This window comes from Dermacentor andersoni, chromosome 5 (genome assembly GCF_023375885.2).
Source record: "Dermacentor andersoni chromosome 5, qqDerAnde1_hic_scaffold, whole genome shotgun sequence".
Classification (NCBI taxonomy): Eukaryota; Metazoa; Arthropoda; class Arachnida; order Ixodida; family Ixodidae; genus Dermacentor; species Dermacentor andersoni.
The window spans coordinates 74482973-74508154 of record NC_092818.1 but is presented as its reverse complement, the minus strand read 5'-3'; the positions used below and the strand labels follow the sequence as shown (position 1 = coordinate 74508154).

Genomic DNA, 25182 nt, shown 5'->3' with positions numbered 1-25182 from the left:
CATCACCATTTCGAGTGTCTGCCGGTCTGGCGGAAGCCCTGCAGTGTAGAGGCCTCTTTTGTGTGTGTGTGTGTGTGTGTGTGCGACTTTAGGGGGACCCGTTCCTCGAACGGCCAAAAGGAGAACTTCCACGAACCAGCAACGCGCAAGGGAGACGGACAAGCGTCTACAATTTCTACAACTCTACAGAAAGCCTGCTCTTTGCAGCAGGCTTTCTGTGCCAGTCACGTGACGTCGACGGAAGCAAGATCCCTCCCACGATTGTGGAGAGCTTATTTAAGGGGCTCCGAAATGTACTTTTGATCACTTCATGCTCTTCTCATTTACTTTCACCAACTTTTGAATAAACCGTGCAAGTTTCGCACTAGAAATCGTCTCGCCCTTGCTTGGTCGCCATGGTTTACCGGATGCCTGCAGCCCGCCGACAACGCCACGCTACCCAATAAGTAACGTCGGTCGAGCTTCAATAGGCAGGCGTCTCTACAACTCGGGGCGGTACGACACGCTACCCTGGAGTACGCAACAATGTGGAAAGTGCATTACTTCAGCATCTGTTCCGAGCAACCAAAATCACTGTCAAACGCTAGCAGACTACGTGGCGCAGTAACACATGTGCAGAAACTCTGCCCCTATAGCTTTCCCTTCATAGCCATAGAAAGTTGTCCGCGAGTAAAGGTAGCATGCGAGGGTTTATTAGCCCCGTGCCAGCTCTCCTAAGATAATGTATTACATGGTGCCATTGGGCAAAATAAATAAATAAATAAATAAATTATGGGGCTTTACGTGCCAAAACCACCTTCTGATTATGAGGGACGCCGTAGTGGAGGACTCCGGAAATTTCGACCACCTGGGGTTCTTTAACGTGCACCTAAATCTAAGTACATGGGTGTTTTCGCATTTCGCCCCCATCGAAATGCGGCCGCCGTGGCCGGGATTCGATCCCGCGACCTCGTGCTCAGCAGCCCAACACCATAGCCACTGAGCAACCACGGTGGGTATTGGGCAAAAAAAGGATGTTCCACATCTGCCATGACTCTGAGTGACACTGGCTAACACTCCTTGGGCTTGATCTAGTAAACATAAATACCAAAGTTAGTGGACAAATGGCAGCCGTCGCCATAGCACAATTGGTGGTCCAATGCACATGTAATGCTGAGGTTGTGGGCTCGGCCCCCACCAAATAGTTAAATAGTTTGTTATATTAAGAATTTCATTATATTGAAGTTTGTTACATTGAGGTTTAACTGCGTTGTATATGCTCAGATAAGTTTGACCAGGCATGTCCCAAGGTCATCTTCAATTTTGATCTCTTAGAATCTCAAGAAAAGAGTCTTCGGGGAAAAAATATAGAGGCGTCCAGTCAGTCAAAAGTGCCTTTTGCAGATTTCACCGAATTTGCATTTTGGCGAGCTCCCAAACAAAAAGTGTTGTGGCTACGGCGCTAAGAATATTTAATGACAGATTGTGGGTGACTGCATTGATTCCAGCTAATTATCATAGAGTGTCACCACTACAACTCTGAGAAAAGAAAACTGCAAAATACAGCAAATCGACAACAGTCTCCATAGACTGCTCCTTTTTAGTTGCCGTTTGCAATGCACAGCACGGCATGGCACAGCGCGGTATACCGCAAGTTCAGCTCATCGATTAGGTTACGAGCCTGCACTGGATGAAGAATGTTGTTCTCAGGTCCTGTCAACTCAGTTCCTTATGAAACCAGATACAAGAGATCCACTTAGAGGCCTGGTATTGAGAGCAAACCGTTGAAGCTATGTGACAATGCAGCAACGTTCTGTGGTGCACAGTCATGCCCATGCAAAAGTGTCGAGCGTAATTATCTAAAGCTTTGTTTTATTAATCTGCAGCTTCCAGACCACAGTGGAGTGTTCTTGTGCCATAAAGAAAAGGAACCTGTCAACAACGAGCACGCACAGGCCCCGTATGTGACAACTGCAGTAGCCACTGTTGCATGACCTTTCTAGCTTTGCAATTCCCTAACGTAAGAAATAATGCAACATAATTTTCCAGATTTAGTTAGTGCATGCAAGTGTACTTAATTTAGACAATTTTTAGAACGACTGAAGATGGTCTTACTCTTTCTCTTAACAGATTTTAAAAATTAGTGCCAATTTTACTAACATGCCCAAACTTGAGCACTTTTGGTGGATTTTTAGAGCCAACAAGGTCAAAGTTGTTTGTCTAAAATTTTAATGAATTTCATGGCAACAGGCTGGCAGAATTTGAAAAGTATGCTCGGTAAAGATGCGCAAAACCAATGTTGTTTGTATAAGATAATGTACTCCGGCTTGCTTTGTTTTGTTGCCTCCATTTGTATAGCGATATTGTACTTCCACCCTACTAAAATCCCTTTTGGAGATTGTAGTATATGTAAATAAACAAAAAAAACATTATAATAAAGAAATTTAGGATGGTCCCCGGACATGCATGGACAAACTTACTTAAACACATCCTATGTGTAAATTATGGGTAAAATACAGGTATATACCGGGCTTCATATCAGTTAACAGACACCACTGACCAGAGTTAACATTTGATGCTTGCATGAAGAAACAGAACACACTCAATGGATGGCAGTCTACAATAAGAGGGATAAATGTGCCCACATGCAAAAATTGCATCCTTTTGTTTCTGAATTAATATGCTATTTATATGCTAGTGTTTTAGGCATTTCCTACTTGAACAAAGCTCTTGATTAAACAAAATAATTATTGTGTCCAATCAGCTTTGTTAAATACAGCTGTTGAGGAAAAATTACAGCTGTCAACATCATGTGTAAACTTCATGCATGGGTTCAAGCAATATAAGCAGAGGGACCAGAGTGCACCTCAGTTATTTCGAAGTTCAATTCCAGGTCGGTTGTATCAAAGTCTTGCCGCGGCGCACCCTCACTGCTTGACGTCGATTCTCCTTTGGAAACAACATTCAAGGCAGAGGTCGTCTCAATCTTTGTTGGGAGTTCACGTTCCTGAGAGGGAAAGAAAAGAAATAGAAGGTTGAGCTTCCAAGAAACTAATGTATATAGCAGAATGAATGGCTGAGTGAGGTGATGCACTTTTCAGAAGAAAAACGCGAGTTACATAATTGACAGGCACATGAGGTACAAGTCAGTGCTTGTATGTTTTCTCAAGTTTAGTTGACAAGCCAATATATTTGCAGCCAAAAAGCATCTGCAGAAGAAAGTATTCTTATGAAGATCAGAAGCATACACTGTTGGGCCAGTTGGTGTATCATGTAGTTTCTTCTCGCCCGTATTTCGGCTCAATGATACTACATGGTATTCTTATCAACTTCGGAAGACGTGTGATCTCTGAAGACTCCAGGATCAGCTGAAGACCAAACTTGAAAATCCTTGCAGAGTTCACTTTAAGCTGACACCTTCTTGATGTTTGCCTACTAAGAGTTTGCATAGACCTGCTAATGCTTCCCCTGTCCTCCCCAAGTCCAGGTGGAATGTTCGCTGAGCAAAAAGTTCAGTAAGAGTAATGAGTCAAGCTTACTTATAATGAACCTGAGCATCTCGCAGCATCCATTTGTTATATACAAATATTTGTTATAGATGGTCCACTTAGAAAGAAACAAAACATGCCAAAGTTGCCAGCTGAAATGCGATGCTAATTAGGGAAAAAAAGTCAACGCTAGTCGTTTGCCTCTGCAGTACAGTAGAAATGCTCGATGACGGTGCTTTCAAGTTTGGTGGCGCTCGTCCAGTGTGGTTCTTTCTTTGTCCTTGTCGCGAGTGCTACCCGTTACCATGAATCAACACAGACTATCCCAATTTTCCATTCTTCTGAGCAATGACACCTACACACATGCAATCTTGCTGATAATTAAAAAAAAAATATTAAGTTGTGGGGTTTGCCATCTCAAAACTGCACAAAAGGTTATAAGGGATACCAAGGAATGGCTCTAGATTGTTTTATCCACCTGAAGTTCTTTAATGTGCACCCAAAGCCCAGTACATGAGCTTTTTCTTTGCTGGGATTGAACCCGCGATCTCGTACTTGGCAGTGCAACGCCTCAGCCACCGAGCTACCGAGGCCATTTTGCTAATAATGTGCAAGGTGCATGATGCACTAATGGCCATATGCTTACATATAAAACAGATCTGGAGCCTGTGTGCTACCAGCTATACTGCTGTACAGCCTCTCGCTGTTCACAGCTGTCTCGCAAACCAAAATGGCAACATTAAAACAACATGCGTCGACTCCTTTCCTTAGTGGTTCAACAAGTGTCCTGTGTGAGAACCAACTTACACAGGACAAGTGCAGAAACTGTGAGTGAGAATAAATGCACAACACATGTACTTTATTATCAAAGTGAGGGAATGCGCAGCATAAAGCACTGCTATCATCAACACACATGAGAAATTTGCAAGGTCATTACCTGCGACAACAAAGGGAGAATTGCTGGGCAAGCATGCATCGCTCGTTCCATGTGAAAGGGAGCTTGCGTGTATGTCATCATAGTCATTGTGCTTTAAAAAAGTTCACCTTAGTGTTTCAGTTTTTTTTTTTTCCTTTGTAGCATATATTCCCTCATTTCAGAAATAAAAACCGCTGTTAACCAGCATCATGTTTTTTTCCCTTGCCATCTTGTTTCTGCAAACAAGAAAGACTAAGTAGCCCACACCTACACACTTTTCTTTAGTAAACGAAGCAATTCAAGAATAGCAACATTGGTGCACAAATGTTATGGTACAGTTTAAGCAATTCAAATACAGCTCAGACCACTTATAATGTGATTGCTTATAGTGCAGGGTCGGATATAATGCAGTCCTTTCAGACTCCCATTTATCTTCTCATAGAACTCAATGTATATACGCATGACACGTATAGTGCAGCTGCGTCGACAAAATATTGGTTATAATGCAGTTGTAGAAAATCCTGCAGACAAGCAAGGCAGTGAGCCCGCTTCTCAATGAGGTGCACCGGACAAGGGGAGAGCGACAAGGACGATACGTAGAAGGAGACCCCTGCTGACTAGGCCTAACCAGCGCTGTCTCATCGGGAGTCGGTGGCCAAAGTTGCGCCTTGGTGCAAAGTCAACGAAATGCTCCACAGTGGCAGTACAGCACTCGGAAAATGGAGGAGCCACCTCGCCAACGAAAGTGAGGGGGCATCCCAGTTGTGTCCTCCGATTCCCGGACACATGCGGCTGCTTGGTCTACACGCTTCGCACTTGCACAGCCTTTGAAAAATGTTTTTATTACAGTGCAGTATCAGTTAAAGTGTGGAAATCCACAACTCCGGTGACTTACACTATAAGTGGTCTATGCTGTACAAGAAACAAGAACTAGAATGTTCAAAGAGTGAAAATTCCTCATTGAATCAAATACATATACAGTCAAGCCCACTTATAACGAACCTGAACATCATGGTGCATCTGTTTGTTATATTGTGATATCCGTAATGAATGGGCCACTTACAAAAAAGAAAATGCCAATGCTACCTGCCGAAACGCTATGTTTATTAGGAAAAAAAGAAACGGTGATACGTAGTCGTTTGCCTCTGCAGTCTAGATAAATACTCGATGACCTTGCTCTCAAGTTTGTTTAATGCAAGAACATGTCCCTTACTGAGGCCCTTGATGTGGACAAGCCAGTTGCAGGTGGAACCACATGTCACATTTTTTGCAAATGAAAATAGCGCACAGCAAACACCTATCCCACAGCCAGTGCGAGAACACCTACATGAAGAAAATCACGAAGGAAATGTCAAAGTGGATCAGCAGCACAATTGCCTCGTTTGGCAATAATGTACGTTTTTGATGGAATTCCCAAAGCGCACACGACTGTCCCCTGTAGATGAAATTCATGGATGTGCAAGCTAGTTCTTTAGACCCACAACAGAAACCAGCAGCAATGAAATTTTCCCACCGTCACGTGTCAATCACGCAGTTCATTGCGCCATGTGGTTCCGTACAATTTCTCGACACCATTTATGGCCTGCATTTTACAAATGATGCTGCCATCTGTACAAATGAAATTGTCTCAGCCAACACCATGGCCCCCCTCCCATGTCATAGTCTACGATATGCTGCCATAAGTCACCACCGGACTGGTCTTGTAAAGAAACGTTGGGATCATTTATAAACGGCACAGGCATGGTCGCCATGGCTGATTTCCAATCTTCCATCTTGAAATAAACAATGAAGGCAACAGAAGGCAGCTGATACTGAACACGTGAATATTAGAAAGCAAAGGCGGGAAAGTGCAATGGGGCTTTTCCACGTCGCAGTAAGTCAGCTGCACTGCACAGCTCCAAGGACCCCCAGAAACGTTTGTCCACAGACTAGTACATTCCTGCCTAAAGGATGGAGCTCTCAGAGTAAAACCTGCTGCAGCTGTCAATACGTCTCTGGTAATTTTTTTTTTCTTTTTCTCCGAGTACTATTACAAGAAATGTATGCTGTTGCGACTTGGGGACTGCCACTGCGTGGCAATTCTCCTGGAAGCGGTTGCACCTACTGTTCCCTTTCAAAGGGCACCCACTGCAATCTGTGGTCAAGGCAGCCAGTGATGGTTCAGAACTCTAAGCACCAAGGCAAGATACCATTAACTTTTTGCTTTTGACAATAAATTCACAATGTGGGTTTGTTGCCTAGAGTCTCTTTGAAGGTCTGTGGAGTTGTGCGGGGCAGCCAGCTGATGATAGTAATGGTGACACGAGGGAGCCTTTAAGACACCCAAGCGGCATGTGTATAAAGGCTCTCGCCTGCAACATCTACTAAGGTGCTCTTCATATTTTGCGATATCTGCAATGATTTTTTGCAAGGGTCATACCTGTGATGACGTAACGCCAAGTGCATGCCGTGCCACTTCGTCATCACGGGCACTGATATCAGCAGCGGATAAGTAACCGTTGCCTATAAAAAGCGTGTGCAAAAGAATAAACAACGATTCCTTGTTCTGCACCGGCCACTGTCGTTTTCTGGAGTACGGCTTCTCGGTTGCCGCACGCTACTACAATACCCTCCAGGAAACCCCTGGGCGGCAGCAGCTGCCGCCACTGGGAAAAGGTGACCTGCCTAAAAGAGGCACGGGAAACCACTAGCCCATCTGAAATTGGCTTGGGAAAACTGCCAGTACCAGGTAGGCCATTTTTATAGATAATCGCAGCGTCATGCACGAGCACCACAGCAGGTGAGCCGCCGCTGTACTGCAGCCATGTGTTTGAGGTAATTGAACAGCCATGCTCAAGGATGTTCAACGGACACACAACATGGCGCTGTGGTGTGAACAGTCGTTGTGGTGTGAACATCTCATCTTGTCCTTTGTGTTTTTGACTGGTTTTCTCGTTCAAGTATGTACCAACTGGCCCAGATTTCAACCCTTCTGCAAAACATGGCGCCATTGCAATGTATATTTTGACATTCATAGTAGATAGACACAGAGCAGTGCAATATGAAAGGGACCAAGAATGAGACGACACATACACAGCGCTAACTTTCATGTAAAGAAATTAATGTAAAGAATAGAAAAGGAACACAAAGAGAAAAGGTGGTACAAGAAATTTTCAATTCCTCAAATACATGCAAAGCTATTTGGAAGTCTCTTGAAACCAAAGTTAATGAACAAAATGTAAAAATTTCTGGCAGTTCCTGTTTTGTTAACAATGGAACTTGAAGAGGCTGGTAGATCATATGCAGTCTATCATATTACCAATGCCATGCACAGGCCACAATCAAATATTCAAATAAAACCATTTGGGTCATATTCAAAATTTTAGATACTATGTGCACACCTGTAAGAGAACAGTAAAGAGAGATGACAGCAAACTGTTTGCATTCCTTACGGCTAATGGGATGACAGGAGCTGCTTCCACTACTTTGGGCGGTGTACTGGCACCCGCAGTCGGGATGCTGTTCAATACCTTCAGTACTTGCACCAGCTTGAAATCGGTAACCGACACTCGTAGCAGCGGCAGCTTCCCGGTTACTCGAACTCTGCATTCAAGCACAAATTAGAACTAAGCCATCTGGGGCAACATAAAATAATTCTACAGCACTGCAAAAACAGCAACTAAGCAAGAAGAGTACTAGTTGAACTAGTGTTAGACTTAAGAGCTACAGCCACCCTTCAACAACAAAGGCGAAGGCAAACCCGGAGTTGTGCAATGAACATGATACGTTCCACGTCCGTTACAATGGATCATCATACAACATACTTTCAGATAGAACAGACCAATATCCTCACTTAACTTGGTCTGCCTATATTACCAATGCAACAGATCCTGCTTTTAAGGACTCATATATAATAAACTATTGGCTACAATGAACAAAACTTGCTGCAAATTTTGTCTAGATGGCGCAGGTACAACATACTCACCTGTGGCACTGCGAGCATGCGGTAGTTCACTGCATGCAACTTTCTTCGGCCGCTTGCGGAATGTACAAACATGCACATTTTTTAAAAAAGTACTGACGACTGCCAAGAGCATGTCACAAGATGTTGGGCGGAAATGAAAAGATCATGATTTATAGCGATAATTGAGCACACTATTCGCGATTTAAGTAACTGGCACAGCAAGCTGCAAGAAACTAGCAGCAAAACCTTGGTACTTGAGATGTATGCAGTGAGATCAATATAGTAGAACCTCGGTTAAACATTTTAGAAGAAATAAATGCGAGAAAAACATACTAAAGAACAAAACGTACGATCCGAAGTCCCTAAAACATTTGGCAGACTCAACTGTTGACATCTACGTAATGCGAGCATTGCGCGAATCATTGCAGCACGACAGGCCAACTCGCACTAAGCCGCTGGGGCCCGAGCAGCCCAAGACCAACATTGTCATTATTATGGCTGATCAGCAAGCTTACGTTTTGTTCGCACTCCTTGAATTCGGCCTGGGTAAAAATTTCATCCTGGGGTTTTATGTGACAAAACCACAATATGATTATGGGGCATGCCGTAGTGGGGTGCTCCAGAATAATTCTGACCACCTGAGAATCTAATTTGCATCCAATGCACGGTACACAGGCCTTTTTGCATTTTGCACCCATGGAAATGTGGCTGTCATGGCTGGGATTTGGTCTCGCACTCCATTGGGCTTAGCAGCGCAATGTCAAACCCACTGCGACACCACAGCTGGCAATTTAGCCTGGATTAGCAGCTTTCTCAGGCAGAGCATTTTGTGAGTAAATTTTGACATGTTCACTCGGCACAAATGGTTGCGGCATGAGATGCTGATGCGTGTCGAGTTAGTGAGGCCTGAGCAGAATGTTGTCATTTTTCTATGGCGCAGTATTTCAAGTCTGCCACAGGAACCCGAAACGAAATTGAGCTCGTGGACGACGCTACAATGCGTTGCTGCCAGAGCAAACATGACACTCACTTTGTGCTACCTGCAGCAGGGAATGGCAGTATGTCATCGCCTACTAGAGGTATGCAGTACCCTTCCAAAGGCACTACACTACATGTGCTACGACGTGCAGCATGTGACTACCCGTGAGGAGGTTTGGTTTTACGGCAATAGAAAACCGAGTGCGTGCAAGCATTTTCACAACACATCGGCCGGCGAGTACTGCGGAGAAGCTGCTGCGGGGTGTGGCTATGTTCTTGATCACGTGTATTTCACGCCTTTTCTAGTTTACATAAGATTTATAGCAGCAGGAAAACGTATCATGATTGCAGTTTGGCGATGTACTGAAAACTTAGTGCTCAAATATCGTGTTTTCCGAGAACGTGTCAACCGGTAACAGAAGCATAACTGTATTGGGTCATTTTTTGTGTTGTCAATCACGAACGTTGGCGCTGGGAAATCATATAAAATGGGATTGTACTAACAAGCTTCTACTGTATACGCAAGTCTGCTGTTATTAAGTTCAACATACTCCTTGTTAATGATCACAGTTTTTATATTAGATAAGTATTTGCACTTTATTCTACGCATAGTACAAACAAAAAGATTCATGCTAATGAGCGGCGCTGCCTTTACAGAAATAGGTGGAGCTCTTGAGAGAGCCATGGCATCCCTCACTGCATGGTGGCACACGAGCGCTTCTGTAAGCGCGCAAGCTTGTGAGCGAGTACCCCAAGTTCTGTGGCCTCCCTGCGAGCTACAATATGCTATTGACTAATTGTGCCGTAAATGGGTGCCAGAGATGCAAAAAATATGAGGACACCTAAGCACTTCTTACGAGTTGTGAATGCAAAAGCACTAGTGTCCAATCGAACACCGCTGAGCGATCCTTTGAGGTATGAACTCCTCGCAGGCAGTCGTGGCGGTGCTCTCTCCCCTCACATAATACAGCGGCAGCGGTTGTTCCCTTTCGCCCATTCTGCTGAGTCAATGCCCGAGCCAGCAAGCACGAGCCAGCGTCACAGCCAATGGGAAGTTTCACTGCTACAGATACCGCCGGCTTTTTTGCTCAATGGGCCATTTGACACTTTCGCATCAATAATAGCTCTACTGGCATATCCTACCAGTTGCAACCCGTCAATGCAAACAGGTAAAGGGCACGGGAAGAGTCAGTTGGTCACTTGCTGCCACCTTATGCTTGCTTCTGCTCTGTGCACTGTTGCACTTTGGACAACCTGCCATTGTAGAAGCATCATAAAAGACAACTTAGAAGCACAGCTGCGTCCTCTATCTTCGTGGATACCAGGCCACGCTTGTCGTCTGCTTTCCACTAATGCCGGAATATAATCGCTATCGAGCTCATCTATCAGTGTTTGCAGCATGTTTCCAGCATACAACTACATCCTCGCTGAAGATCTAAAAATTCCAACAAAGAAATGTCTCCCAGCGTTTTTTTGCCCATTACCACTGCATGGTTCGACAATAACCAGTAACATTCACATGGGGCTAAAAACACAGGTACCATAAGAATTTGTTGTTGGTTGCTTTAAGAAACGAAAATACTACCAGCAGGTTTTCTCCAGAGGTATACCGCGCAAAAAGCCTCCAGCTAACAGTTAGTTAGGATGACCCTGCAAGCAGCTCGCTGCCGCCCCCAAGTGTCAGCTCAGTACAGAAGGCACAGTGGCCAAGATTGCCACTAGAACTAACCCACTTTGGTTTCAGCACTTCAGAAATAATCGCCGACAAGTACAAATTCATCGTTTTGACAACGCCTTATTTCTTACCGAATCAATTCAGACAAGAAAATTTTGACTGCTATTTACAGTGTCTACACAGCAAAGCACGATACGGTCGAGCCCATCTCGCATGCAGTGCAGTTGTGGGCAGACATGGACGTCGAGTTTAACTTGCTTCACATCGCAGCTCTTGTTCGTGCTACGAGTTTGACAGTGGTCATTGCTTGTCCTCAAAGATAATATTAGGACATCAGTTTATTCTACTGACCATTGTTTTGTGTGAAGGACAGTGGGCAATGCTTAGGTCAGCCGTGACGTGTTCTGGCTGGATGAGGCACTGGCCACAATGACAGAAATATTGCTTGAACCCATTTTTTCCCCCAATAGAAAAATTTTGCCATTGTACAGGGCAGAGTTTATGCTATTGTGCAGGAAAACTGCTGCCTGTTTTTCAGCAGCCAGTGTTTGGAAAAATGGTGGAAAGCAAGAAGCCACGGTGCTATAGCATAGTTATACAGTTACCATGGAAATCTATTGATCTACTGGCTTAATTATTTTTTAGTTTCGTTTTTTTTCACAGTTGTATTACAATTTCATGCAAGTTTCAATAAACAAACACTAAACGGTGGAATGTTTCAGAACATACAGCTGCCTTTATTTTGGTTAAAACACACTTCAGATATAACAGACCTTTCTTCATGGTTATTACAGTCTGTTGCAATGAGTAGTATGGTCACCGCACTGCAATCCACGACTGCACAATATATAGTGAGTCTCACACTGCCACAAAAGATATTAACGTGCGTCGGCTTTCTTTGTACTACTGTTTATGCTGTGGTACAAGTGTATACGCATTTCTTGTTCTGCAAAGTGCACTTGAAGTATGCGATTGTTATTATATATTATTGTAGTCATTGTAAATTCTAGCAAAACTGGCCATCCATTATCAAATGTATGTAACACAAGGACACCCCATCATTCCAGAACAACGATGCCCAACAAACAGGTGAAAAATGTATGGCACATCATTACACTAAATGACTGTCGACCATGTTCTTTGTAACTGCTGCCCCACAATGCATCTTTCTTTAACAGCTATGAGTTAACCCAACAAAAGGTTGATGTTTCTTCAGTATGTCATCAAGCAGTGTGTTCACGAATACAACAGTTACCATTTGCCCAACAGCTTTCATATTCTTTTGCAATGCCTTCATTCAAAAGTGCTTGCAGTAGCACAAAAGCACTCACTTTGGCAAGCGGACATTGTCTGCGATGATGCACTTATCAATTTCCACCAATACATCAGTGGGCTGCAGGACATGTAGCTCAGAGTTGCCGCTCCTAAGCAGGGACTTCCACTCTTTCTCTGAAAGTAAAGTTTGCTGGCTTAAGTGGAAATGCTCCAATGGCAATAAGAGTCTACAAGCAAGCAAGTACAATCGAGGTCAAATATGCGGCCTTTGGCTCCAGGCGCGGTAGCGGCTGCGGGGCCACACCGCAGCGCTGCTATCTCGATTGGGCGCCTGCTGTGAATGCAACAAACTTCACCCTCACTCTCGTACGGCTGTGTCACCCACTTGATAAATTTCAAGTGCGACACTCAGCCCTTTCGCTGCTGATGGTCAGTGCACAGGAGGGCGCTTCCATTTCGCTTCTGCTGTGCAGCTGTAGTTCTTGGCATGGCAGTGGCAGACGGCTTCCGGGCACAGCTGGTAGGCTCAGACGGTTTCTGCAATGTGAGCCTCGTAACACTTTCGCCTTAAGCGAGAATGGAACATTAGACAGGACGGGTGTTGACAACAACAAAGTGGTGGCTGTTTGCTTGCTACTCCTATGCACCAGTGCCTTGCCATGGCGTCTTTAGTTGAGAACTTGCATGCACATGCGCCGTCCGTTCAAGCACCAGACATGGAAGCGCCGCACACAAGGATGCGAGGTGCACGTAGACGTGAGGCGTGAACCCAAATCGAACACTGCCAGGCGTGTGTGCCATGCGCTTAGCCGAATGGCCGGACGCGCACCTGCCGGAGCCAGCACATGTGTGCAAGAGATGTGAGCAGACGCTGGTGCGGGGAGGAAGGCAAGCGCGCACAGACTCTTTCCAACTGACCGTCAGCTGCGAAACAGCCGAACGCCACACTTGACATTTATCAAGCATGCGACTTGGTCACACAAGAGTGAGAGTGAAGATTGGTGTCACTCAGTGCACCTTCTCAACAAGCGCCAGACGAAGACAGCAGCGCCGCGGTGCGAACCCACAGTCGCTCCTGCGCCCGGAGCCGTGGGCCATGTATTTTTGACCACTATCGTACTTAGCATGAAGGACCAATGGCTCATTGCAACATTCAGCTCAGGTCATGAGTAACACAGAGAATGAATGACAACAGGACGTTAGTTGTTCAGGATATCTAAATATCGGCAGCACTGACCTGGGGGGCATACCACAATTTCGGTAGCCGTCACACGTACAGTGTATTTTTCATACGCCTGGGATATCATGACCTGCATCACTTCAGACTGCATCAAAAGAGAAGAAGAAACAACAAAGAAAAATTTATGCAACAATGCATCAATCAACAAATCAGAGTTCCCCCACTGACTTAACCTCTAATGTGTGTTCTTGTTGTTGCTGATGGAAATTCTGAATGCAAAGACAATTGTATTGTATTGGGTTTTATGGCGCATAAGCAACTCAGGCTATCATGCGCCAAACACATGGTATAATTTATTTCAAAATTTGGGTATCCTCAGCGAAAGTCCTTGTCTGGACAAGGACTCTGAGGAGCCCAACAAATCAAATGGAGACCTCAGCCTTCTTCTCAGGACTGAGAAAATGGGTGAGGTGCATCATAAGATGCGTGAAAAAACTGGGTAAGAATATTTATAATTAGTAGTTCTGTGATATATTTCGTTTAGGATCGCTGTGTCTTTCAAAAACTAAAAACAGATGAAGTTCCTACAAGTGGGTTATCTCCTAAAAGTAGACTGGGATGGAAGGGAATGTGTTCATTGTAAAATACAGTAAAATATTTTTTCCTTAGCCGTTAGAGTTGTGTGCACGAGAATAAAATGATTTACAGTGAGTTGATCTCCACATTTCTCACATGAGGGTTTGTCTTGTTTTGTCAGTAGAAAGTTATGTGTTAGGTGTGTGTGTCCGATGCGCAGGCGGCATTAAATTACTTCTATAAAACGTTCCTGATGCCTGCATGATCTCCATTCTCCCAGGATAGGTTTTACTAAATGTAGTTTGTTATTTTCTTCGCTATTCCACGTACACTGCCATTTTTCTTTAAGCTTACTTTTTACTAACTTCATGCAATCTGCATAGGGTATATTTACAGTACTGACATCCTTATGGCAGGCTTGAGCGGCGCACGCGTCAGGTCTCTCGTTGCCTCTAATTCCGTGATGGCTTGGTATCCAACAGAGCTTAATTTCGTGGCCTTGTGTTTGAGCAGTTACTATGTTATGGATTATATTTCCTATTAAAGGTTCCCTTACGTTTCTGGCTTTCAGTGCTGTGACTGTACTCAGTGAGTCTATGTAGATAATGCTGTTTTGAGTGTTCATCTCGATTGTTTTTGATACAGCCACCGAAATGGCATAACATTTGGCTGAGAAAATTGACGCGCACTGAGGCAACCTGACTACCTTTTCCCATTTATAAATGTATCAATTTTTAGAGAGTTATGCTTTGCCAATGAGAACAGCTTGTGCCATGTTGCTTGCTACAATATTGCTCTGTTTTTCAATACAACAGCGAAACTACCACCCATCATAAATGGAACTGTGACAGCATATCTTTATTTTTTTTTTATTTCCTTTTTCATATTGAATGTGTGCTACACACATAGGAACCAAGTAAAACAACAAATTTCAGCTAAAATTTCTTATCCTGAATTATTCCACCAATAATGTGTGCTGCTGCCTTCAATGATCAAGGCAGCAGCCTTTTCGTATGAAATACCCAAATAGTCATCGTAATCGTAATGCAGTAGAACCTCGTTCATACATTTTAGAAAAAACTGCGAGAAAAGACATACTAACCTGGAAAATGTACGACCCAAAGTAAACAACAAATTTCAACAGACTGAACTATTGTTGACAGCTACGTAATATGATGCGTCGTGTGGATCATTGCGGCAGCTGGTGGTGCTCGGGCGACCCCAGACGAGTTTTGTTATTTTCCTATTGCGTGGTGTTTTAACAGGGCAACGGGAAACCGAAACAAAAACAAGCTGGTGGGCAATGCCGGATGCCCCCGAAGCGAAATGTGATGCCCACATCACGCCGCCTGCGGTAAGGAATGGCGGCACATTTGGATTATCCCCTACTAAAAGCGTGCAGTGCGCTACCAATGGCACTATACACCATATGCTGAGAAGCAGATAAGTAAAGATGCTTATTGTAATAGGTTTGGCGGTGATAGCTTGAATGCGGCGTGCGACGGCCCAGGCGGAGATTTGCTGGTACCAGAATAAGAAACTGCGTGCGCCATCGTTTTCATGCGAGACGGGCAGCTATATACTGTTCTCGATTGCATGCCCCTCGTGCATTTTCTTGTTCACATGGGATCTAGTGGCTGGAAAACATATACGATCACAGTCTGTAGTGAATGCCAGCATGTTTTGGTTATTGTCTATTAAAAGCATCAACTAAACTTCTGACGACACCACGCGCAGTAATACAGATAGACGAAGATGCTTATCGCAATAGGATTGGCGGTGATAGCTGTGAATGCCACATGCGACAACCCCGACAATGATTTGCTGATACTGAAATGAGAAACTGAGTGCACACTGGTGTTTTCACGCGAGATGGGCGGGTGAGTATTGTGGTGAAGCTGCCACACTGGGCAGCTACATACCAGTCTTGATCGCGCATGCCTCGCGAATTTTCTTGTCTATATGGGAAAACATGTCATACGATTGTAGTTTGGCAATGTACTGAACGTTGGTGCCAAAAAATCTTGTTTTAGGAGAACATGTGAACCGTTCAAAAATATGTGTTACTCTATTGGATCATTCTTTGTGTCCTTGACTGCTAACCTTGGCACCATGAAGACGTACATTACGGAAACGTATCAACGAGGTTTTACTACACCCCAGTTTTGCAGGACAGTCCTTGATAAGCCACACAGGTAAGCTCAACACATCCATAGGGGATAGAAGTTAACATTATCATAATTTATAGTGTTTATTGGCATAAGGCACAAAAGAACGCCATGCAAAAGGCAATGAGTTGTCAATGAAAAAATGAATTGTGAATGCTAGATGTAACATGGCTTTAATAAAGCTCAAAAAGCTATTCACAGTAAAATGCATAAGATACATACATAAATAACAAAATAATGACAATTAATACTGATATGTGCTATGACTACAAAAGTTTTGCTACAGAGTGGTCAAGCATGTCAGTGACAGAAGCACTAGTGCCTCACCAGTGATGATGTGTAGAAAAATAATATCGCAGCAGCAGCCTCCAGTGAAAGGATGTGCTACAAATATCTTGTGCTGATAATCACTATGTACCAGCGTGTTGTAAAAACTTTAAAAAGTAACTTACTGTCAAAAAAGTGGTTCTATGCCAATAAACATTGCCGGGTGGAGAGGAATGAGTGGTGTCATTGAACTATGACAGTATTTGGAGGCACTATTTCGGGCGATCAAAAGTGGTGCAGATATTTCACGCGGTGAACAGAATGAAATACCTCGGTGCTTCCAGACTTGACCAGCTCGCGCACTGTAGGCGCCTTGCGACTCCTTGGCAGGCCGTGAACATAGAGCTGACCGAAGCTGATCACCAAAAGGAGCTTGTTGCTGAAACCACCACAAGGAAACACAATTGCGAAGGGCATCATTGACATGTGCTTAATTCAGCTTTAGTCACTTCTAGAAAAAAGAAAAGTCAGAGACAACACTATCCAGCACATTGCAACACATAGGAGGGCAAACCCTAAGTTAGCATTTTAGTTTTTTCTGCAGCTAGGTGGCAGCATCCTACAGTTCTATGTGCCAATGTGTTAAGTGCCACTGTGTTTTTATGGAGGAAGCAGTTAATTTTAAACAGTTCTTCACAGTGACTGTGAACATCACGATGTTGTGATGGATGAACACTAAAAGCTGAGAGTTTGTGTGCCAAGATCAGTTTCTTTTTTCTTTTCTTTCTTTTTCGTTTTTTAAATGTCAAGGGTGGAGGTGGGGGCTGTAATTGAAACTGCTGTCATGCTTTGGCAAGGATAAAAGTCAATCTCGGCTCTTCCAGTAGTTTTCTTGTTTTCTTGGTTGGGTAAAGGTTGCCGTGTCACAGAGAAACCCCACTGGTGGGCTCAAGCTGACGTAACAAGGATTTCACATAACTTCTGTAGGCAATAAAAAAGACCATTGAAAAAGATTCAGAGGAGAAATATTTAGAATACAGAATGTTTTAATAAATTTTAAATTCAGATTTTTCATGTTAAGATTTTTTGCCAAGTCATTGTCTGTGGTTCTCACTAACAATCATACAGGATAGCACTGACACCAGCCACACTCAGAAAGGCTGCATTAAAATGCATGAGCCTCGATAATGCAGAGCTGTAATGTATGGCTGTGAGCTTGGGGGCCTTACACTTTATAGTATAAGCAGCATTGACCACTGGCATTGATGTGACACTGGCCAAAAACACATCAAAGTCTGGGTATGCAGTACTAGAACCCCTCCAGTCCCACGCCCCTGCCACTTTTGCTAAGTAGCGCCAGCCTTTCATGTGTGCCCCTGTTGCCCGATTCGTCGCTCAATCCAGTTCCATTTCCACAACTTCCACTTCCGCGGTTTTTGTTTCCGGTAGTTCCGCTTCCAGAATTCTCAGATCTTGAATTTTTGCTTATTGCATGCTTGCACCTCTACACAGCAGCAGAAGATGGCAGTGATGTCGCTCCCACTTGGCACCAGAAGCTGTGACTACGCAAGTTCCTTTGACACCGGATGTTGAGGGGATGAGCGAGGGAGGAGCATGGTGGAGGAGAGTAGGTTGGCAGTACATTAATTTGGTCAGTTTCTTGGCAGCTAGGCAGACAGGCACTTCTGTCTTCATGACATTCGCGGCAACATTAGCAAAATAAATGGTACTTGCGCTCCTGAAAAAGATGCCTGGCTTAGTGGCTACTATTATCTAAATGCGCACAAAGCACCTTGGATTCACAGAATATTTAGCAGGCTCTAGCCAATTCCAAGTGTTGTCTTACAGGGACACTAAAGAGGCATACTAAGCAGTATTAGTAAATTACAGCTTCTGTAATAGCAGAGCAGCTGCTCTTACTGAGAGGATGCTTGGTAAGTCACAAATAACAATAAAACAAAAGTCACGTGGCAACACCACCAGTGAAGTTCTCACACTATCTTGCCATGACATCATCGATTTTGACAGTGTCTGTTCAGGTATAGTTTGTTGATAAAGAATTACAATTGCTGCGAGAGACATGCAGCATACTGTATGAACAAGCAACTGCACAAGGTGACCAGTGCCAGAAGTCAGTGGAAAGCATAGGAAAGGTACACTTTGACCCCTTCCACACCCCACCTCCCCCACTTCCCAGCAGCAACTGTGTACAACACTGTTGTGAATGCTTCCATGAGATTAGCGAAAAATTATCCATCCCCCAGCAAGCAGGAAGGCCCTTTTATGGAGGTAAAGTAAACAGGTATGAAAGAGCAACTTTCAAAGGGAGATCCTCTCACTTGCTAGGAGTCCCTTTACTGCATGTTGCTTTGGAGTGCCTATCCCATGAACTAACTAGTCGCCCAACAAGGTGAATTGAGAGGTAAGCCGACCTCTTTACTTCAGTCCTTTACAAAGTGGGTAACCCTATGCCTAGTGATTAGTTCATTTTGCTTATAGCAATAAATACATATTTTGGGAGTGTGTGCTGTCATTTCTGCCTTACTTGTTCAGAGCTCGCACAGTTGTGATTTCCTTGCTTTGCAGATTGGTGATAAGTTAGACCAACAAAAGTGGCTAGACCCTGAACGTGCCTTCTGCACCGGTCACATGCAGAACCTACCTCATACATTGTATTAAAAATGTACTGAAGACTTACCTAGCTAGTTTTGAGAACTAATCCCAGATACTAAAGATATGGCCCAGATACTAAAGATATTAAAAAATGAAGTTTAACTCCCACAGAATGAGTGAAAAATGGATGTTTGAATGAATAATTTACCAGTCTGAAGTGATTTCAAAGTATTATTATAAGTTGTCTAAGTATGCGTAAGCATCGTATGTCTAAGCATCGTGCCACTTGCTCATCCCCATGCACCCGGTTATCAGTATTATGAAACTTGATCCAACCAATATAAAGCTTATCAACTCTTTTCAGTCGTAATCAAGCTTACCGGACTTACCCTTATCAACTTTTATTGGTCCTTATCAACCTTATCGGATTTGATACAACCATTATAAGCCCTTATCGCTCATTAGCACCTTATCCATCCACACCGAACCACTATCAACAGTGATGAGACCTACATAACTCCTCATCACTCCTTATAATCCTTATCAACTCATTGGCTGCTTATTTGTCAGTGCTGCACGATGTGAAGCACTTGAGCCCTCATAGATCAGTGGCATTTTGGTCTGTGAAGGAATGCCCCGAGGGAGGACGGCACATCCTGCAACCATCGAAACGGAACGAGGTTGTCGAGTGTTTGGCATCAAATTTTCACAAAATTGGAATTTTCCTGATGTCTACAATGCACCAAGTTGGCTTTACATGTGGTTCTAGAGATTGCTTTTATTCCACAATCACCAAATATTTCAACAAAGCCATCATAGAAACAATGTTTTATATACTATTTTCTTTTCACTGATTCGTCTTTTTGATAGATAGGTTGCCTCATTGGGTAGGCAGAGAAATGCTTATGCATTTAAAAGAAGAAATGGTTCCACTTTTTCTGAGGCATAATTGTGTCAAAATTCAAGCATTGAGAATAACAGCGCGGAGTAATAAAACACTTGCTAATTCCATATATATTCATTAATATAGGTGCATAGTCAGGTTTATCAATATCCATTCTTGCTCCTCTCCTCTGCAATGCCATACTAGTAATTACTGTAGCTGCTACTGATAAAACCCACAGCCCACGTGAGGAGAGTACCCATTAAAAATGAGGACTTCCTACACCTCAGATTAGCATCAATCAAATACATGAAGAGCATCAGTAAGGGACCAACATTTGTCATTCTGCTGACCAGTACTCTCCAGTTAAATGTGGAAGATGTGGAATTATTTTTGATCATGTTAAATCAAGAATAAAACTAAGATACACAAGAGAAGGCTACCACACAAGGCACAAGTACACGACTGAAATCTGAAGAAAACAATTCTGCGCTCAGAGCCAAACAATGTTGCCAAGACTTACTCCTTCTTCCGGCCACCCTCGTGGACGACTAGGTAGGATGGCTTCAGATCAACCAGCACTTCGAGAGCTTTCCGCTGCTCGATAGCATGCTGCAGCCCAGTGGCCGACATGGCCTTGATGTCGTTCAGCTTCGATACTGCCCGTGCCTGCAGCCTGCAAGCACAGCGAAAAGCGCACTGTAACACTACGCAAACTCTCGAGGGGTTGCACCCAGTTTGGTTAACACACTCACAGCCAATTTAACAATGATATTAGGGTAGAAGCTTGGGCGAGTTGGTCGTAGTGAGTTACTGAGGGTTCATTACATGATAATAAGGACAAGTGGGCCAGCTTATGTGTTGTTTCAGAATGCCTAGCAAATACAGCGCGAAGGCACAAGATGCAAGAAGAGTAGGCACAACAAACACTCAACATCAACTGAAAGTTGACTGCATGCCCCAACATCAAGTTCTACACACTTTAGATAAACATGGCAGATCAATGACTAATCACATCACTCAGTGTCTACATGCAAGCACCACTCCCTTCCAGTTCTGTGAAAAAGCACATTTTTTATTACACTCCATTTCTTTCATAGCAGGCAACGCTGCAGAAGCTGTGCAAGTAGTGCGATCATAGAATTCTCACTCCGCACATTTTGCAGTGCCGTCGTTTTTATTTGAGATGCTTTCTAGAGAGTAACTACAGTAAAAGCTCATTATTTCAACCCTCGTTGATCTGGAAAATCAGATATTGGGTCATCCTCTGGTGCTGGCAAGTGGATGCATTATTTACTGTCATCAAGCTCTCATTAATTTGGACGTATTTGGACACACACCGGTTAACTAGACAACCTTCGGAGTACATCACGTGATGAGTACGTGATGCAAAAGGGCAAAAGTGGCGCCAGCATCCAAATTAAATGAAGTAACAGAGTCTGCACCATCACAGTCATCAGCAGGAATCGTAGGGAACATGGGAACAACAGAAACACTTCACAATTTTATATTCTGGTGTTTACCACAACACATGACATCACATTGGCCACATGCCTTTAGAACTGCATGATCACCGCTCATGAGCGCATCGATAACGACCATGGACTTTTCTTAATTTTGATTCAGTGCATGGAACGTGCGATGTCGCAAACATAGTGGAAGCGATCAAGGATAACAAGTGATTCTACAGCGACACAACATTACAATTGGTGATCTTTTTCTGACCAGGTCATTCGCAAAAAAATAATTGGGATGTGTGTGCAGATGTGCATGCCTACTTGGATGTGTACACCTACTCAAATGATTCACACCTCGTGCCGCAGCTGAACTGCAAAGGAAGAGGCGAGAACTTCGCCATTGTGAGCGTTCACCAGTCATGCAATGATGCAAATCGGTTTCCACATTGATTTTATGAAAAATAAACATCGCATTGTCAATTTTTCTAGTAAATAAAGACATGTTGATGTAAGCACTTGTTTAGACCATTTTTTGTACATACGATAATTTAACATTGGTATAATTCTGTCATTTTTTCCAAATCTGTGATACCCAAATTAAAGAAGTTACGAAGCTTAACTACAACTTATGGACTAAGCATTACATCAAATCAAATTCTGCTTCTTTGGTAGGCTAAAAAAATTTAATTCTGGGGTTTTATGTACCAAACCATGATTGTAAGACACGCCGTAGTGGAGGATTCCGAATTAGCTTGGCCACCTAAGTTTAACGTCCACCTAATACACAGCACATAGGCATTCTTGCATTTTGTCCCCATTGCAAAGCATCTGGCGTAGTCAGAATTTGATCTCGCACCCTCGGGCTTAGCAGCGAAACACCATGGACACTACACATTTGGTAGGTGAATAGGATCATATTTACGATGTATAAATATGTAATATTTTGCAATATAAAGGTACGATACTTGATGTTACATTAAATTACATGACACATACTTATGTCTTTTTTTCATATGTGGCCCACTATTTTATGGACACAAATATGAGCAGATCGAGAGAAAGAATCTCTCTAGCCTTCGTGGCATTGCTTGTTATACATGAAATAGGCTATAGATATTGCCACAGATGAGGTGCTAAAAGAAGATGGAAGGAAGATGTGAAGTAGGCATAAGAATGCGGAGGGCATAATCACCCTACCAGTAACAATATCTATCCGGTAGAAAGTATGCTTTTTCTTTAATGTGGTCTCTGTCATGAGCACTTGTAAGAGCGGGCGATGTGACCTGCCATTGGTATGCTATGCGAAGGTATTACACACTGAAACTTGTCGAGAGAAAATATTGAACCTTCTCACACAGCCACAATTACACACCAGAAGGCAAGGAACCATGGTAGTAGATTATTTTCATGTCTTTATGCCAAGCAAAATAACCTAGAAAGACTTCTCACTTGTCAAGGGTGGCTTGCTCTGGGGGGCTGAAAACATCCGCCAGGGCAGAGATGACAGCCTACGGAAATACAAATAAGGTAATAAGATATAAGTCGGAAACAATGGTTCCAAAACCAGACATGGAAGGTCTCGGATTAGTTACCACAACTGCCCTACACAAAAAGCTTACAGCAGTTGTCCTTATTCTTGTGCCCAGCCATTTCATCTTGAGTTTACACAGCACAAAACAAACCGTGCGTAAAGAACAGAAGATGAAAGAATCAGACAATGTGAGTGCTGTTTGACTCTTTTGCCCTATGTTCCTTTCATGCCACTTATTTTCTACAATGTTAACCTATCCACTCGTCCAACTTGCCATTCTCATTCAGAGCATTAAAAAAGAGAAAACAGGCTAGCATTTGTTTTTTTCCAGACTCCTTATTACATATACAAAATTCATGCACCATTCAACTGCACAATATAAATGCTGAACCTCAATGTTGTTTTCTTGCAGTAATTCAAATAAAATAGGAAATCCACAGCGAACCCCCTCCTAACCCCTACCAATGCTTCCAATGGGACACCGTTTCCAGTAGCCCGCCAATCTTTTTAAAAATTGTTTTCCTTCAGGTGATCAGTGCACAACTGCCTTTCATACAAGGAATGAACAGCTTACGTTTTCATCACAGTTTTTTGTTCTTAACTGTGACTCATTTCATATCCTGAGGGCCTAGTAAAATTGTGAGCCTAGTGCATTCAAGCATTTAGAAAAATTTTAAAGCATCCCCCCCCCTCCCCCAAGAGTAAGGCTGCTTTATATTAGTGTAGCATATATAAACACAAATATGACATTTGCTTTCTGAGCCTATAATTTGGCAGTGTGAGCTAAGTGGTTGACAAAACAAATGATTCTAGTATACTTGATCCACTAAAAGCTCAGTATTTCAAAATAGTCTTGGCAAACTAGGAGAGTAAGGAATCCAGCCTTTATTTATGTGCAATAAGAAAAAAGTCATACTATAGATGGTAGACAGAAATGTTGACATGACGAAGCACTTGATAACCATCGTATTTAGTTACATTATTGAAGAGACCCTAAGGCAAGAATGTGAAGACTGATTTGCAGTACTCTCTCAAAACACACTTTGCACACAAGGCTACTTACTAGCAACGGAAACAAATGCCAGAAACTTCTCTCTCTGAATAGTAAGCTCATCATGCCACAGCAATATCTTTTATGTATTTCCTCATCATAATGATCAGCCTATTTTATGTTCACTGCAGGACGAAGGCCTCTCCCTGCAATCTCCAATTACCCCTATCCTGTAAAAAGCCTGTAAAATGTATCTCTTGTAAACTTTTTTTTTTTTTCAGTTTTATTTTTGTACCTTCCACTAAACTGTAAATCACAGCAAAAGCTGTGCACAATAATGCGCTTATAAAGTGCTCATAGAATGATGTGCGAGATTACTCGAGAGTACCACGTCATGATGCTACGAGTCTGATCCCTAAAGGCATACTTGCCAACTATCCAGAATTTCTCGTTATGCTTACGAATTTGGGCTCGTTCTACGATTTTAGGAATTCTGCGTCAAGTCTTACAAAAAATATATTCTGTTCACGAAAAAGTTCTAAAGGTGGTTGAAAATGGGGTGGCGCAATATTTCAAAAAAGTGTATGCAATAAAGGAGTTGTGAATATTGACGATTATGATGGTAACGACTTGTTGGCATCCTCTTTGAAATGAGGCAGTGACAAACAGTTACCTAGCCTGCTTGATTCAATCAGGTATGCTATACAGGTTTTTCACTCCAGCATTTTTGTTGAAGGTACCCAATTGAAGGTACCCAATTTAAGGTACCTATACAGCACCCTCTTGTTGCAGTGCAAGACCACAAGCCTACCATATACTTTTCAATGTCTCCTGAATGCGAAGTTATTCAGCATTGCAAACAAGGCACAAACATAGTTTTGCCCATCTGTCTCTGACCCTACCCTTGAAAGTTTCCTGATGGTGAAAGGACACCAGAGAGGTGCTTGCTTTGAGCAGTTCCTGAAGCATGCAAAATCATGCAAGCAGGTAAAATGAGCAACGGCAATGCTGCTGGAAAAACCACTGTCCCACCTACGCAATAAGAACAGTTTTTAGCAGCTGTGTTAATGTGATCAATGAGATCGACAATGTGTGATTTGTATGTAATTTGTACGTAATTGTACGTAATTAATTTGTAGATATTCCAAAAAAGAAGGTGTGGGTTCAGGGGAAAAAAAAAATGCATGCGAATTTCCCGTCCTGGGAAATTAATAATTGGCATGTAAAAATCAAAACAAAACTATTGGCCAGTTGCCTGCTCC

The 25182-nt window shown here is 43.1% G+C and overlaps 1 protein-coding gene across 5 annotated transcripts in view; it reads right to left on the bottom strand.

Annotated features, from left to right (window-relative positions):
• The window catches only part of Vps13 (vacuolar protein sorting 13C), a 226901-nt gene that overhangs the window by 165139 nt on the left and 36580 nt on the right, over positions 1 to 25182 (bottom strand). For all 5 annotated transcript variants that reach the window (XM_055070805.2, XM_055070801.2, XM_055070803.2 and 2 more), the window contains exons 17-23: positions 22848 to 22906; positions 20465 to 20617; positions 16776 to 16884; positions 13492 to 13579; positions 12311 to 12428; positions 7815 to 7965; positions 2846 to 2986 (exon numbers count right to left, since the gene is read on the bottom strand). In XM_055070805.2, coding sequence (XP_054926780.1) covers positions 2846 to 2986; positions 7815 to 7965; positions 12311 to 12428; positions 13492 to 13579; positions 16776 to 16884; positions 20465 to 20617; positions 22848 to 22906 — 819 coding nt within the window. The remainder of the gene's footprint in view (positions 1 to 2845; positions 2987 to 7814; positions 7966 to 12310; positions 12429 to 13491; positions 13580 to 16775; positions 16885 to 20464; positions 20618 to 22847; positions 22907 to 25182) is intronic.